Source organism: Calonectris borealis, chromosome 22 (genome assembly GCF_964195595.1).
Source record: "Calonectris borealis chromosome 22, bCalBor7.hap1.2, whole genome shotgun sequence".
Taxonomy (NCBI): Eukaryota; Metazoa; Chordata; class Aves; order Procellariiformes; family Procellariidae; genus Calonectris; species Calonectris borealis.
Genome location: NC_134333.1, coordinates 5015449 through 5031775, shown reverse-complemented (window position 1 = coordinate 5031775; position 16327 = coordinate 5015449). Strand labels below are relative to the sequence as shown.

The 16327-nt window shown below is 69.0% G+C and overlaps 1 protein-coding gene across 1 annotated transcript; it reads right to left on the bottom strand.

The window, feature by feature from the left end:
* Nucleotides 1–5331: 5331 nt before the first annotated feature.
* ADAM11 (ADAM metallopeptidase domain 11) lies at nucleotides 5332–15849 on the bottom strand. Its single transcript, XM_075171141.1, has 25 exons — nucleotides 15792–15849; nucleotides 14334–14530; nucleotides 12749–12825; nucleotides 12284–12350; nucleotides 11453–11538; nucleotides 11293–11359; nucleotides 11076–11124; nucleotides 10906–10973; nucleotides 10422–10496; nucleotides 10233–10304; nucleotides 8902–9068; nucleotides 8741–8825; nucleotides 8569–8659; nucleotides 8405–8456; nucleotides 8139–8238; nucleotides 7748–7819; nucleotides 7561–7653; nucleotides 7383–7463; nucleotides 7249–7299; nucleotides 6510–6573; nucleotides 6332–6431; nucleotides 6136–6255; nucleotides 5892–6060; nucleotides 5703–5817; nucleotides 5332–5440 (listed from the first exon to the last, which is right to left on the bottom strand). The coding sequence occupies exons 1-25, from the start codon at nucleotides 15847–15849 to the stop codon at nucleotides 5346–5348; spliced, it is 2271 nt and encodes a 756-aa protein (XP_075027242.1). The 3' UTR covers nucleotides 5332–5345.
* Nucleotides 15850–16327: the final 478 nt, after the last annotated feature.

Below are 16327 nucleotides of genomic sequence, written 5' to 3'. Positions count from 1 at the left end.
GGCACGGAAATGGGAGACTGTGGCTTCTCGCTTGGGTGATGCGGTAAACCTTTAGCAAGTGCCGTTAAAATCTGGCATGAGGAGCGTGGATCGGAGCTGAGGATGGTGTCTAACGTAAAACTGGTGAGTTGGGAGTAGGAGGAGCTTTGAGGACAAGCAGGAACGCTGCGGCATCCAGCCAGCCCGTGCTCTGCGTTTCGGGGCAGCTCCTTCAAGGCAGAGGAGCTGGGTGATGCGATGGAGGAAGCTAAAAAGGAGCTGGTGAAGTTTGTGATGGAGAGAAGCGGCCTCTGGGCGCTGGACCCTGCTGCTGCCTCTCGTAGTTTCTGTGGTCCTGGGGAGTTGGCCTGGGCACGTCCAACTCCCCTGCGGCGTCCTCGTGAGCCCCGCGGTGCTGGTGAGCAGGACTCTGCCCTAAGCGAGCAGCGTAGGTGCTGCATGGCCCTGCGGGGCTGCGGACCGGAGCTGGGCCAACTTTAAGTCGTATTTTTTGCCCTCCTGACCCTGAAGGCCCTGAATAACTCAAGATTCAGAAACAGTCTGTGCATCTGGAATATTTCTGGCTCACTCATCGCGCTGGTATCTAGACACCAGCCCAAAATAGCTCCTTGCCGAGATGCATCTCAGTCGTGGCTGGTAGCAAATCTGCAGCTAAAATCCTGAAGGGGTATAAAGATGCCCCCGCTGCGACGGGCTCACGGCGTCGCGGGGAGGAACGGTGCTTTTTGCTCCAAGCCTTGCCCAGGCAGAGGAGGACGCTGCGGCTGAGGAGGCAGCGAGGATGGAGGCGGCTCCTGGCGCAGACCCCCCCGGCTCAGCCGGGTGCTCACCCCACGCTCCCTGCCACGGCCGGGGGCTCCTCCAGCATCTTCCCCACCCTGCGCCGCCTCCTGCGAGGCCACAGCTGCGGGGGACAGAGCGAGCGGATGACGGTGATTGCTTTAATAAGATGGCCTTGACCCTTCCGAAACCAGGAGAGAGGCCCCTGCCTGGGGCTGGGTCTCCCTTCGAGGGAGGCAGCGCCCTGAGGTGCTCCCGGGCACCCCCCAGCACCGCAAGTGGGGCAGAGCCGGCAGCGCATGTCCTCGCCCATCCCGGCACCCCGGATCGTGTGCGTGGGCCCCGGTGCTTGGTGCAAGGTGCTGAATCCGTGTGTGTTTTCATACCACGCCGTGTAGGGGGACACCAGAGCAGGTCCCTCTGGGGTTCTGCAGGGTGAGGGGCACCTCCAGCCCCACCGGTTGGGGGCTGGGCCCCCTCCGGGGTGGTTGTTGCAGCATGCATCGTCCTGCATCCCGCCCGTTGTCCCTGGCTGGCAGAGAAGGGGGTTCCCCAGGGAAGTGACCCACCACGGGCAGGGGGACGCTGGCGGACTGGCAGCAACGCTCACGTCGTGTGTCCCCCATCTGCCACTGATTTTACCATCAAAGGACCTCGAACTGGGGGGATGTGCTGCAGCCCCCTCCCCAGCCTGTGCCTTTGTCCTCGGGCTCCGTCCTCGGGGCTGGGGGCTGCAGGGGCACGTGTGGCCTTGGAGCATCTCGGGGACGTCAGAGCATCTCCTGCACCGTCCAGTCCAGGCGTGCATGGACTGGACTGGGGGAGCCCTCTCGTGGCCGATGTGCCGAGCAGGAGTCCGGCTGTGCCGAGCAGTCCGGCTGTGCCCAGGCCTCCCGTTGTGCCAAACAGTCCGGCTGTGCCGGTCAGTCCGACTGTGCCCAGGCCTCCCGTTGTGCCAAACAGTCCGGCTGTGCCGAGCAGTCCGGCTGTGCCCAGGCCTCCCGTTGTGCCAAACAGTCCGGCTGTGCCGGTCAGTCCGACTGTGCTGAGCTTTGTCACACCAGCTCTAGGTGAGCATCACCCGGGCTGGTCCCGTGGGGAGAATTCTTCATCCCTGTGGGTCCCTCTGGGTGTTGGGGACCCATCCCCGAGTCCCCGTCTGCCTGGTTTTGCTCACCTCGCTGCAGAGCCAGGCAGGACCCTGCACTGAGGGTGTCCCTGGGAGGGGACAGGAACCTGCCCGTGTGTCCCTGCAATGGGACAGTGAACAGCACTTGCGTCCCAGAGACGTGCGAAGGACCAGTCCCCATGCTGCGACAGCCACTGGTGCACGTGGTGGGACAGGGATGGAGCCGTGTCCTCGCGCTGGGACAGGCGCAGGACTGAGCATCTCTGCGGTGGGACGGGGAGCAGCCACATGTCCCCACGGTGGGGCAGGGTCCCCAGCCGGGCAAAACGCACCGTGTGCCATCATCTCTGTGCGAAGGGACACCCGACTGAGACACGAGTCCCAACCCTTGGGGACGGGCCAGGGTGGAGCGTGGGACATGGAGAGGACGTCGGTGGGACGAGGTGGAGGGGACCAGGGACCAGACCACCCTCACAGATGAAATTTGGGGAGGCTCGTGCCTCCCCAGCACCGTACTTCCCACCCACCCGGTGCTGGTGAAAAGCAGAACACCCATCATTTTCCAAATCTTTATTGTAAATAAATTCTGCGACATTGCAGGAGGCTTCCCGGGGGCCAGAGCCGGGGCCGAGCGAGGAGCACGCGGCAGCTCCGGCAACGGCAGCTCCGGCAGCGGCGACGGCGGCTCCCCAGCGCGTGCAAAGCAGGAGCGCGAGACGAGGCGCAGGCGTTCGAGGAGGGCGGCGAAGCCCCCACCCCACGACCCGGGGCCCCGTCCCGGCTGCGGGCGGTAGCGCGGAGCGAGGCGGTGCGGGATGGCGGTGCGGCTGGCGGTGAGTTGGCGGGGCGGGGGTTTGCCACCGCCCCGGTGTGCTTGTCCCCTGCCGCGTGCCGGGACGGGGCCCATCGGCTCAGCCTGCTGGGGGGGCCTGGGGGGGTGTTTTGCTCTCTTGGCTCTGGAAGCACTGGGTGCACCCCCCGTCCCGGCTGCCGGCCCTCCCTGGCGTGTCTGTGGCGGCACCGGTGGCACCGCTTGACCTTACAGCGTTAAAATCATTAAGAAAAAACCCCAATATTTATATATGTATATATTAATGTCCCCAAACCCAGTGACAATGGTGGCTTCTTGTTCTGAAACAGGAGTGTCCCCTTGCTGCGGGGCTCACCCTGGCACTGCGGCTGTGAACAGCCCTGGGGACATTGTGGTGACAGTGATAGAGATGGGGGGTTTGGTCCAGACCCCCCCGTGCCCATGGTGGCCCCAGGACCCACGTCCCCCAGCCCATCCCCATGGGGCACCTGGCTGATACGTCACACGAGGAGCCACCGCTGAAGCCAAGCCTGGGGACGTCCAGCCACCTCCTGTCCTGTTGTCACCTCCCAACACCCTGGCACAGCGGTGCCCTGTCCTCTGTCTTGTGCCACCGCAGCCAAGGCACCCATGGGCTGTCACACTGTGCTGGGGGCCACCGCACGCCTCGGCGCTGGCTGGGCTTGGGGACACTATTGGTCACCAACTGCCTCCATGGCACAGGGGCCCGGTGGCAGGCAGGGACACTAGGCAAGGGAGGAGATGGAGGGGACGTCCCCACCCTGCCGTGGGCGTGGGGGTTGTCCCCCCCACTGTGTGTCACCAGGGTGTCCCCATATCCCCCCCCCCCCCGAGTGTCACCAGGGGTGTCCCCCCCGATGCTGAGTGTCACCAGTGGTGGAAGGAGCCAGCGTGGGCCTCCAGTGCTCCATGGTGCTGTGGGTTGGGTGGCCTTACAGAGCCACCCCATGCAGGGTGACACGTGCCAGGGGGGTGACACATCCCACCCGCCTGCCGCGGGGCTGGGGTGACACGTGCCACCCACCAAGCACCCCAGCCCCTCCGAGGTGGACCCTGCTGTCACCTGCCCGCCCCACCAGCCCCAGTGCCACCAGTTTGGGGTTCACCTGCCTGAGCTGGGGAAGGTGGGGGGGGGGCAGCTTCTGCCCTAGAGGGAGAGCCTGACACCCCGGGGTGCCAGTCCCCACCGCTGGGGACACTGGGATCCCATAGCCAGGCAGGTGTAGCCATGACATTTTGGGGTGGAGGAGAGGAGTTTGGGGGGACTTGCTCCACATTGGGGGCTGCTGAGCTGCTTTTGGGGGGGGGGGCACACCTGGGGGTGCAGACCCAGCCCCCAGGGACCCCACCCTAGAGCTGGCATCTGGGGTGAGGGGGACACGACTCCCAGGTCCTGCGCTGGGGGGTGCTGGCCTGGTACTGGGGTATACTGGCCTGGTACTGGGGTATACTGGCCTGCTGTTCGGGGGATCCAGGCCCCAAAGCTGGAAGATGTTGATGGGGGGGGCAGAGAGGGGGATGTGGGGCTGGAGGGGGGGGGGTCCCCGCTCGCCCCCGCAGGTACATTCATCCCAGTGCCGGGAGTGCCGCCAGCCCTGGGGTGGGGGCTGGGGGGGGCCCGTACATTCGTGGTGGCACGGTGGGGGTCGGGGGGGGGTCCCGGGTGCCCCCCCTCTCTCCTCCTTGGACTCTCAGCAGCGGCGCCCCGTTTAATTGCTGTTAATGAGGCGCTGGGGGGGGGCGTGGGGCAGAATGGCCTGCTCAGGCCCCCCCGGACCTGCAACACAGAAGTGGGGTGTGTTTAGTGTGGGGCTGTGACACGGGGGGGGGACGACACATGGGGGGGGACACTGAGCTGAAAAGAGCCAGCACCAGGGGGGCCGCTGCCAGGCCCCCCCCCAACCGCCATCTCTTTTCAGCTGTGGGGGGCACAGAGATGGAGACAGCACGGCCGGACACACAGCAACATGGACAGACGGGCCCGGCCCGGGGGGGCTCCCACGCCGTCAGGCTGCCGGACCGTGACGGTGACAGTGATGGTGACGAGGAGGAGACGATGGGGGGGGCGGTTACACTCCCTGCTGCGCCGGGTCGTACCTTCCTCGGCGGATGTTCCTTGGGGGGGGCGGCAGGGGGAGAGGAGAGGAGCGTTAGTGCCACCCTCGTGTCCCCACTGTCCCCCACAGTGTCACCCCCCCCAAGTGTCACTGGTCCCACAGGCAGCAGACATGTCCCAGTGCCAAGCAGAACACACACATATGGGGGCCACCGATGAAGCCCCCCCTCCACCCCCCCCCCCCGGCACCCCATGCTTGGGGATAGACACAGCCAGGACCAAGCAAGGGGTCAGGGTGACAGTGAACCCCCAAGGACACAGGCAGGCAGGACCAGGGGACCAGGCAGGGACAAGGGGACCAGGCATCCCCAGCTCCCAGGGGACCACACTACAGGTGATGCCCAGCTGGGGGGGACTGGTGGTGCTCCCACCCAGGGGTACCCGGGGTGTCCCCAGGAGGGCAGGGGCCTGGCAGGGTGATGGTGCACGGCGGGGACATGGCTGGTGACAGTGCCGGCAGCAGAGGGGACAAGCCATGCGGCGGCTGCTTACTTAAATCCCCAGCCTGTCCCCCCTAAGACGATGGCAGCCACCAGCACGGCCCCCGCAATGGAGCCGATAATGATATTGGTGCCACTGGGACCTGTGACAGAGGGGACAGCGGGAAGGGGACAGGGACACATGTCAGTGGGGGGGGACATAGCCCCAGGGCCGCCCCAGCGCTGTGGGGACCTGGAAGGGGGACAAGACCCAGCTGTGCCCAGCTGAGCCATGGCACTGGGAGGGGGGATGGTGACACTGGACCCCCGGGGGGTGGCTGGGGACAAAGCAGGACCCCCCAGCCTGTGGGAACCGGGGACAGCAGGGACACGGGGAGCCCCACCCCTGCCGCGGGGCGCACGGACCCTTGTATCGCTCCGTCTCCCCCGTCGGCTTCGGCTCGGGGATGGGGTCGTAGACGCTGCAGTCCTTCCCCGTCCACTCGGCCCGGCAGATGCACTTGCCCTCGTTGCTGCAAACCTGCCAGGGGACGGCGTCACCCGCCTCTGCCGTGACCCTCCCCGAGTCCCCCTTGTCCCCCCAGTGTCCCTCACCCCGTGGTCGAAGCAGATCTTCCCGTCCCAGCTGCCGGGGCAGGAGCTGAAGTTAAAGGCGGTGGCTGGAAGGCATTTGTGGTCGAGACACAGCATGCCGGGGCCGCAGGGCGTCCCGTCCTCCACGTAGCTCAGGTCCGAGCCGTCCACCAGCTGCACGTGGCCTCCCCTGCGCCAGGACGGCAAGAGCGGGTGACACCAGGACACCCGGGGACGTCCCTGTCCTCATGGCGGTGGCACCCACCTGCAGTCCACATAGCGGTTTTGGTGGAAGAAGGTGGTGGTGGCGATCTCACCGCTGAGCTCGCCCAGCCGGGGTGCGCCCGAGATGTTGGCGCAGAGGAGGAAGCCGCAGAGGACGTCCCTGCAAGGCACCGGTGGCATCACCGGGGTGGGCGGGTGGCACCCAGCAGGGGACACGGGGGACGGAGCTCACTCACTGCTTGTTGCACTGCAGCCAGCCCAGACCCTCGCGCCCGCAGTTGCCCCTCTCGGTCCCCTCCACGTTGAGCTTCTCGTAGCAGAAGCGCTCGGCCGAGCCTGGGAGAAAATGGGTGTCACCCTCTTGTCACCCCCTGTCCCCCCCCCCGGCAAAGCCACCCCGGGGCCGGCACTTACCCCGGCCCCACAGCGCGTTGCACTGCCGGTCTCTGGTTTTGCAGCGCCCGCCGTAGCATCGTCCCTGGGGCGCAGGGAGAGGGGTCACGGGGGATGGGGAGGGGCTTGCACGCGCGTGTGCGTGGCCATGGAAGGTGGTTGATGGCCCCGGGACCATCATGTGCTCGACCCCGGGACCACCGCCCCGGCTGCATGGGCAGGGGGCGGCTTCGCGTGGTCCGGGGAGCCGCAGCCACGGGACGGCGTTCGGGGCACGGGGCCCCGCGCACGTGGAAGGTTTCCACGGCTGCAGATGCGCGTGGACAAGGGAGGCCTGCACGGCCCATCGCTGCGGGCGCGTGCGCACGAGGAAGCAGCGCACGGACAGGAGGGCTCGGGGACCCCGGGTGAGCCAGCTCACCCCAAATCCCCCACCCGTGCACGCGTGCGCGGCTCGGCCGTGGCTGCGGCTGTTGGCAAGCCCAGGCACCGGGCTGCTGGAGCCCCCGGGGACGTGCTGGAGCCCAGGGGATGTGTCCAACCCCACGGGATGTGCCCGAGCTCCACGGGGATGTGCCTGAGCCCGTGGGGACATGCTTGAGCCCCCTGGGATGTGCCAGAGCCCATGGCGACGTGCCGGAGCCCCCAGGGACGTGCCGGAGCCCCACGGGACGTGCCGGAGCCCCACGGGACGTGCCTGAGCCCCACGGGACGTGCCCGAGCCCCACGGCCGTGTCCCGCCACGCCGGGCTGGACTCACCTGCTCGTTTTCGCAGAAGTAGCCGTCCAGCTTGTGGAGGTTGGGGGGACACTGGGAGGACACGGAGAAGAGAACGGGTGACACCACGTGGCCCCGCAATGCGTCCCCCCCGTGTCCCCCCCAGCCCGGCTCACCTGGCTGGAGTCGCCGGTGCAGCTCTCGGGGATGTCGCACTCGTTCACGGCCTCCCGGCAGGACACGCCGCGCGGCTCGTACTGCACCCGGGGGATGAAGCCGCCGTGTCAGGAGCCCGCGGCGCAGGAACCCCGTCGGCTTGAAGGACCCAGCCCCCCCCCGGCCCCGACCCCGCACCTTGCAGCCTTTGCAGCAGAGCCCGTCGCTGCACATGGCGTCGTGGGTCAGCGTGCACTTCTTGCAGCAGTTGCCCCCGCTCTTCGCGCACTCCTGCCGGGACAACGGCCGGCACGGCACGTCAGCCGCCCGGCAATGCCGGCAGCCCCGGCACGGCCGTGGCGAGCAGACCCCAGTCCCCGCTCACCGCCAGCGAGCCGCAGTCGCACTCCTCTCCCGCCTCCACAAAGCCGTTGCCGCACTCCGGAGGGTCCAGGAGCTGCCGGGACCGAGGGGAGAGGGAGCAAGAGATGCTGGGGGGGGGGCCCTGAGCCGGGTGCTGCCATGAGCCCCCCGAAAAGGGCATCGTGTCCCCGGGGGACGGCAGGACCCCCAAGCCGCTTGCCATCAAGCCTGAGGGTCCGGCTCCGTCCCCCACTGGGAACACCAGGTTCAACGCCGGCGCTGTTACCTTGGACGTGGCAGGGGCTGGGGGAGACCGCGAGTCCCGAGGGACCCTCGGAGCCGCGCCCGGGGCATCGCTCCCCCCCCTGCGACGGCCACCCCGGGGCCGGGGGGGGGGTCAGGGGGGCCGTTACCTTCAGGGGTTTGTTGAAGAGGCAGCTGCCGCCGCCGTCCTGCAGGAACTGGTTGTACTCGTCGATGCTGCAGCGGGAGAACTTCCGTGGGAGGTAGTACCTGCGGGGCGGGGGACGCTGTCACCCCCCCCGTGCTGCCCGGGTGGCATCGCCAGGCACGACTGGTCACCCAAAATGGGGCAGGACCCTCGGCGATGCCCCCACCGGGAGCGGTGACACGAGGCACGTGGGGGACGGTGGCAGTGCCACCCCGAGCGGGCACCCACCCTGTGTCCTCCATGATACAGCCCAGCCACGAGTCCGGACACCGGCAGTCCCCTGGGAGGAGAGGAGACGGGCTGGGGGTGCCGGCTGTCCCACTGCCGGCTTGGTGGCACCGCGGTGTCCCCCCACCCGTCCCCATCCCGCTCCCGGGGCGGGTGGCAGGTACCTGCCGCCGTGCGATGCTTGTTCCACATCATGCCCACATTCTGCCCCAGCGTCTGCGCCAGCGTCACCGCCATGGCCGCCACGTTGCCGTACTGCGCGGGAGGGACGGGGGAGTCACCGGAGGGACCCCCCACATCCCCAGCCCGCTCCCGTGGGGGTCTCGCCGCACCCACCTCGTTGACGCCCCCGGCGCGGGCGGGCGAGCAGATGCCCCCCACGAAGGCAGTGCCGCTGCGGCTGCTCTGAAACGTCCGACCCCTGCGAGGAAGAGGACGGTGGGGACGGGGGACGGCGGCTCCTGGCCCCAGGGAGGTGACGCGGCCGCGGCGCTCACGAGAAGAGGTGGACGGTGTCGCTCTGCTCCGCCAGCCCCTCGCGCCGGTACTTCACGAACTCGTTCAGGGTCTCCAGGGAGTCTTCCCCCATCCGGATCCGGTCCTCCGAGGCCCACGTCTCCATGGCCACCAGCACGATGCGGGTGTTGAGCTGCTCCTTGTAGATCTGCGGGGGCGAGGGGATGGTGCCGGGGACAAACCCCCACCCCAGGACAAACCCACCAGGTGCTGGGGACCAAACTGCCCTCAGGGACAAACCCCCCAGAGACAAACCCATCGGGTGCCAGGGACCAACCCCCTGGGGACAATCCCACCCGGGACAGCCCTCCCAGGGACAAACCCACCAGGCACCAGGGATGAACCCCCTGGGGACAAAGCCCCCAGGAGCAGGGCACAACTCCCACCAGGGACAATCCCCCGGGGACAAACCCAGCAGGTGCCAGGGGAAAAATCCCCAGTGGGACAACCCCCCTGGAGACAAACCCTCAAGGGACCAACCCACCAGGTGCTGAGGACCAACCTCCTGGGGATAGACCCCCCCTGGGACAAACCCACCAGGAACCGGGGACAAGCCCCCCCAGGGACAAACCCAGCAGGTGCCAGGGACAAACCCCCTGGGGACAACCCCCCAGCTGCTGGGGACAGTCCCCTCAAGGACAAACCCTCTGGGGACAAACCTCTGGAGGACAATCCCCCCGGAACAAACCCACCAGGTGCTGGGGACAAACTCCCTGGGGACAACCTCCCCCAGGGACAAACCCCCTCCCAGGGACAAGCCCACTGGGGACCAACCCCCTGGGAATGAACCCCCCCCCGCCCCGAGACAAACCCACGAGGTGCTGGGGACCAAACCCCCGCAGGGACAAACCCACCAGGGACAAACCCACCAGGGACAAGCCCACCAGGGACAAACCCACCAGAGACAAACCCACCAGGGACAAACCCACCAGAGACAAACCCACCAGGGACAAGCCCACCAGGGACAAACCCACCAGAGACAAACCCACCAGGGACAAACCCACCAGAGACAAACCCACCAGGGACAAGCCCACCAGGGACAAACCCACCAGAGACAGACAAACCCACCAGGGTCAAACCCACCAGGGACAAGCCCACCAGGGACAAACCCACCAGAGACAAACCCACCAGGGACAAACCCACCAGAGACAAACCCACCAGGGACAAGCCCACCAGGGACAAACCCACCAGAGACAAACCCACCAGGGACAAGCCCACCAGAGACAAACCCACTAGGGACAAACCCACCAGGGACAAACCCATCAGGGACAAACCCACCAGGGACAAACCCACCAGGGACAAGCCCTCTCACCATGTCGGCCAGGTTGACCACGGACTTGGCGAAGTTGCTGGTGAGAACCACGGACTTGCGGAGCTGCAGGAACTGGGGAGGCGGGGGGGGGACACCAGGGGCCAGGTTGGGCCAGGGGGGGCCACTCCAACCCCCCCACCCCACGCCAACCCCCCACCCCGCTGGCCCCGGGACCCCCCCCCCGCTTACCAGCTGGTGGTCGTTCACCACCGCCAGCTCGATGTACTTGGTCTCGCTGTGAACCGTGTGCTGGGCTCGGCGTACCTGCCGGCGGGGGCCCACGGCTGAGCCGGCTCCGGCAGGATCCGCCCGCCGAGCCCCAGCGAAGGGGCTTTTTCACCCCTTTTGTGGCTGCCCATGAACCCCGAGGGCTGTTTGGGATGCACGGAGCGGGGGGAAGCCGCCCGGGTGGGCTCGGGGACGGATCCCCCTCCGGCTGCGGCATCGCCGGTGCTGCAGAGCACCCCCGACCCCGCGCAGGAGCACCATCCTGCAAACGCGGCCCCACCACCCGCGAACCAGCCCGGCTGCACCTGCGGCAGGGCTGTGCCGTGGGCGAGCGGCAGCCGGAGGCCAACTGGGGTCAAGCATCCTTCTCCCCTGTCCCATGTGCCCTGTCCCTCGCCCAGTGTCCCCCATCCCCTGCCCGGTGTCCCCCATTGTCCCCGCTAACCTGCCGCCGCCGCCGCAGCTTTGGTAACCCGCCCGCGAGGCGCTGGGTCAGCGCAGGGAAGAGGCAGCCTGGAGGGAAGGGACAGAGCTGGCGGGGCAGGGGACACGGGGCCACCAGGGCCACCGTCACCGGTCCTCGGGGACGAGCGCCGGCTCCGCACACAGGCTCACCCGGTCGGGCGCAGCTGGGGACGCGCTGGACGACGTGTGGTCGAAGGCCCTGCCATGGGGAGACGAGCGTCACGGCCACACGTGGATGTGACGGTGTGGAGAGGGGACCGCCACGTCCCGGTGTCCCCAAGGCTGTCCCCGAGCCGCAGCCAGACCTGTAAGGCTGCAGTGGGGAAACTGAGGCAGGCACATGGTGGGTCCCCGTGCCGCCACTCACCTGCCCGTGCTCGGCGCCCGCCTGGGGCTCGATCAGGTAGGTGGCTTGGCCGTCTGAGAAGACCCCGCTGCCAAAAGAGACGGGGGGTGACAGGGTGCAGGGGGTGCAGCCCCCCCTGACCCCCCCCCTTTCAGCCCGCCCGGCGGTGGGGGGTACTCACCGCAGGCCCTGGCAGCTGGAGAGAGCCACGAAGGAGCGGGGCTGCCCCCGGATCCGGCCCTGGTAGTAGCAGTGCTCCCCCGCGCCCTGCCGGAGCGGGGAGAGGCGGCTGAGCCGGCCGGACCCTGCCCCGGTCCCATCCTGCCCGCTGCTGCGCAGGCAGTGCCCTCCTGGCCGGCATCCCCAGGAGCCCGCACCCCGGGCTGGTGGCTCTGGGGTTCGCCTGTCACCCTTGGGGTGCGCCTGGCGCCCACGGCACCCGGGTGGGCACCCACCACAAGGCTGGCAGCGCGCGGCGTGTGCCAAAGCACCCAGGGATCACCCAACAAGCCAGACCCCACGGGAGGTAGATGCCCCCCCATCACCCATGGGCGCAGCACCCCAATGCATGGGGCTGGGCACCCCAGGGGCGAGGGGGCACCCCGAGACCACCCGGGTGGAGATACCGAACTGCCGGTGGCCACTCCTGGACTTCTCCTGGATTTAGCAATCTGCCACCACGACCCCAGAGCTGGCACAGCACGGCATGGCACAGCACGGCACAGCATGGCACGGCACAATGTGGCGCGGCATGGCACAGCATGGTACGGCACGGCACAATGTGGCACGGCACAGCATGGCACGGCACAATGTGGCGCAGCACAGCACAGCATGGTACGGCACACCATGGCACAGCACGGCGCGGTGTGGCACGGCACAATGTGGCACGGCACGGCACAGCATGGCACGGCACAATGTGGCACGGCACGGCACAGCATGGCACGGCGTGGCACCACGTGGCACAGCACGGCACGGCGTGGTACAGCACGGCACGGCGCGGCACGCAGCTTACCGTGCTGTGGCTGCTGTTGCTGCCCGCGCCGACGTGCCGCTCCACGTAGTGGGAGGCGAGGAGGTGGCTGCGGGGAGCAGGCGGGGGGTGAGAGGCCGCGGTGGTGGGGAGGAAGAGGAGGAAGAGGAGGAGGAGGGAGACGGCAGCAGCCGTAGCCCTGCTGGCAGCACCTTCATCGGGCACCCACCCACCAACCATGCACGTGGCATCACCCCGGCGCGGGACCCCCACTTTGGAGGGTGCTGGCACCCCACGGGCCCCTCTCCCCCCCCCAAACACCCCCCTCCCCCGCTCAGCCCCGGTACCGGCGCTGGGACAGCTCCGCACAACCCACCCCTGTCCCCAGGGACCCCCGGCTTCTCCACCCCCTCCCTCCTGCCCGGAGGCAGCGGCAGCCCCACAGTGGGTGCCCCCAGCCCCACGGCGGGCGCCCCCCGCCCCGCCGGGACCCCCAGGGCCACTCACTGGTTCAGCCGGAGGTCGAGGGTGAAGGCCGAGCCGAAGGCGCGCACCACGAAGCTCACCCGCGCCAGGTGCAGCCCCTGGAAGAGAGCCGGAGCCGTCACCCCCCCGCGCCGGCCCCCCCCAAGAAAATTCAAAATTAAAATGATGAAGAAAACCCAACCCAAATATGCAGCCTCTAAAGGTGCGCTTTTATTTTTCACCCCCAAAAATTCAATGTAAAGGAAAATGCTGGGGTTTTGCCCCAAAATCATCGCTCCCACGGTGCTGGGAGGGCACCCGCATCCCATCGCCCACCTCCTCAGGAGCCGTGTTTGGGTGGGGGTTGCCGGACCATCTCCCCCCTGCCCGGCAGGCCTGGCTCAGCCGCGGCAGTGCCGAGCCGGCGCTTCACCCGCCCTGCGGCGCCCGTCGCTCCTGACCTAATTCCTGCCGGTGGCAGCGGGAGCTGCGCTCTGCGGCGCCCGCCTGAGACCCGGCAAACTCGCCGCACGGGTGAGGGTCCACCACCGGCAGCGTGTCCCTCGGGAGCCCCGGGGCTTCGCACTGGGGGAAACGGTGGCCGGGAAAAGCCAAACCTTTCCTGGGGTGCCCCGTCCCCTTGCTGGGACCCAGGCGCAGCTCAGGACGGTGACGCGGGGACGAGGACTCGTTTGCCACCCTGCAGCGCCCTGGGGAGGGGACGTCCCCGGCCGAGAGCGTCCACCAGCTCAGGCAGCGTGGCCAGGAGAGGCTCCCCCGGGCTTTGCCGGTGCTGCCGCTGGGACCCAACCCCGGATCCTCCCGGGATCCGCAGCAGCTCCATCCCCCCGTGATGCCCCAGCTTAACACCTCCCTAAAACCCCGCCAGCGCCGGTGGCGGCCCAGCCACTCCCCGGCATTTCCCGGCGTCCGGCGGTTTTTACTTAACGCCGGGTTTAAATCACCTTTGCGGCAATTGCAGCTCATTATTTTGCCTTTTATCCGGCGAGGATGGGGGGGATCGATGCGCGCTGGCCTCCGCAGCCGCCACTGCCTCTTTGAAAGCACCAACCCCCCCGCCGTGCCGGATGGGACGCGTGTGCCAGCTCCCCGAAACACCAGGCAAACCAGCCGCCAGCCCCGGGATGAAGGTCACCGGCCGGTGCGGATGCACCGAGCCCGGTGCGGGGGGAGCAGGCTGCGGTTTGGGGGCCGGCACCGGGTGGGACGCGTGGGGCTGCTCCCACGTGGCCTGGATCCGTCCTCCCCGGCGCCGGAGCCATGAGCCCATTCATTCCGCAGGAGCCCTGCCTGCTGCCTGCTGCCTGCTGCCTGCTGCCTGCTGCCTGCCGCCTGCCCGCCCGCTCCCATTTCATCTCTCCTCACGCCCGCGCGTGCACCGCCGGCACCCAGATTTAATGGGATTTCGCGGCGCACATCGGTGCCCCGCCGGGGAGGAGGGACGGCAGCGGCACGGTCCCTTGGGGGAGGAAGGCTCCGGTTCGGGATGTGGTGGCCACGCATGTGCCGGGGTGCGGCCGGGCTGGCGACGGCAGCTGCCTGGGGACCTGCCCACCCCCCCGGGGACCCCAGAAAGAGCAGATGGGGGGGGTTGCAGTTCACTTACGGGGCCGCCTCCTCCTCCTCCTCCTCCTCCTCCAGGCTCATTCCTGACCCTGGTGTCCAGCTGATGCTTCTGGACTTCTCCTCCCGAGCTCTGCCCCACCAACCTGCTGGGGTGGGTGATTTGGGAAACGACCCGCCCGTCCTGCCATCCGGCCCGGGGGAGCCTCCGCTGCAGCGAGCCGGCCTGCGCGGCGGGACCTACGGGCGAGGGGAGCCGGTCGCAGCGGCCCAGGGAGGGCTGGGGACACGGGGGGCTGGGGACGAGGAGGGATGGGGATAGGGACATGCTGTGGTGGTGACCCAAGTGTGGCGTTGCATCCTAACGGGGACACCCGTATCCCGGATGGGATGCCCAGGGGATGTGGAGGGTGGGTATGGGGACATGTCCCAGGGTGGATGGCTGGGGCGCACAGCGGGGGACACCCAGGTGTGGTGGTGTGTCCAGGAGGGGACACCCAGGAAGCACAGGCTGGGGGGGTGCCCAGGGGACGTGGGGAACCAGTACGGGGACACATCTGGGAGGGGAAGCTCAGGGGGCCTCAGATACAGTGGCACGTCCTGGAGGGGACACGCAGGGGACGTGGGGGGGCACCCAGGGGACGTAGGGGGACCCGGGAACGCCATTGCACCTGGAGGAAGCGGGGGGGAGGGGGGTTGGGCACAGCAGCACGTCCTGGAGGGGACGTCCAGGGGACAGGGAGGGCCGGGATGGGGACGCCTCCCGAGGGGATGTCCAGGGGACATGGGGGGCTGGTATGGGGACACATCCCAATGGGAGAGGGAGGGCTGCTGTTGGGGACACCTCCTGGAGGGGACACCCAGGGGACATGGAGGGCTGGTAGGGGGACACCTCCTGAAGGGACATGGAGGGCCTCTATGGGGACACCCCCCCAGAAGGGACACCGAGGGGACAGGAGGGCTGGTGTGGGGACACCTCTGGAGAGGACACCCAGGGGACACCAGATTGCCGCTATGGGGACACATCCCAAGGGGACATGTAGGGCCGCTAAAGGGACATCTCCTGGGGGGACACCCAGGGGACAGGGGAGCCGATATGGGGACACATCCCAGAGGGGACATGAGAGGCTGCTGTGGGGACACCTCTGAAGGGGACACCCAGGGGACAGGGGTGCCGGCATGGGGACGCCTCCCGAGAGGACACGGGGTGCCGGCATGGGGACACCTCCCGCGGGGACACCCGGGGGCCAGGGGTGGGGGTGCGGGCCCCCCCCCGGCGGGGCGCGGGGGCAGCGGGGCGGCAGGTGCGGGGCCGGGCGGCTGCGGGGGGCGCGGGCCCGGCCCCTCCCGGGGCGCTGCGGGGCGGCGCTGCGGAAAAATGTGTCGATGCAGCGAAAAAGCCGCAGCGGCGGCGGCGGGGCCGGGACCGGGGCCGGGAGCGGGAGCGGGGCCGGGAGCGGAGCGATGCCGGGAGCGGAGCGATGCCGGGAGCGGGACCTACCTGCCCGCGGGGTGAGCGAGAGGAGCGCGGCGAGCAGCCAGCCCCGCAGCGGGCTCATGGCTCCCTCATAATCCGAGCGCGGCCGCGCCGGGCCCGCCGAGCCGGGGACCGTCCTGCCCGTCCCGCCCGTCCCTCCGCCCCGGGCCGGGCAGGGAGCGGCCGCCGGGCCGGGAGCGCCGCCCCCGCCCCCTGCACGCGCGCACGGCACCGGGCCCGCCGCCCCCCCCCCGCCCGCCGCCACCGGCACCGGCGCCGGCAGCGGCACCGGCAGCGCCCGCCCCGGGGCCGCCCCGCCCCGCCCGGGCCCCCCCGCCCCGGCTGCCGCAGCGCCGCTGGCACCCCCGCGGCATTGCAGCACCGGAGCCCCCGGCCGGTACCGGGACCCACCAGCCGGTACCACCCACGCTCCCCCACCCTGGTACCGGAGCCCCCCCCCGCCCCCGGTACCATGTCCCGACCGGTACCTGAGCCCCTACCGGGCTCCCCAGCTGGGACTGGAGCCCCCACCAGTACCCAGCCCCCCAGCTGGGGCTGGA

What these genes read in the sequence shown, in the direction of transcription:
- ADAM11 (XM_075171141.1), bottom strand. Translation starts at nt 15,849, where the DNA reads ATGAGCCCGCTGCGGGGCTGGCTGCTCGCCGCGCTCCTCTCGCTCACC. An exon ending in CTCGACCTCCGGCTGAACCA is followed by an intron (nt 12,351 to 12,748) that starts GTGAGTGGCCCT and finishes TGCTCCCCGCAG; the next exon opens with CCACCTCCTCGCCTCCCACT. An exon ending in GCGCCGGGGGCGTCAACGAG is followed by an intron (nt 8,660 to 8,740) that starts GTGGGTGCGGCG and finishes CCTCCCGCGCAG; the next exon opens with TACGGCAACGTGGCGGCCAT.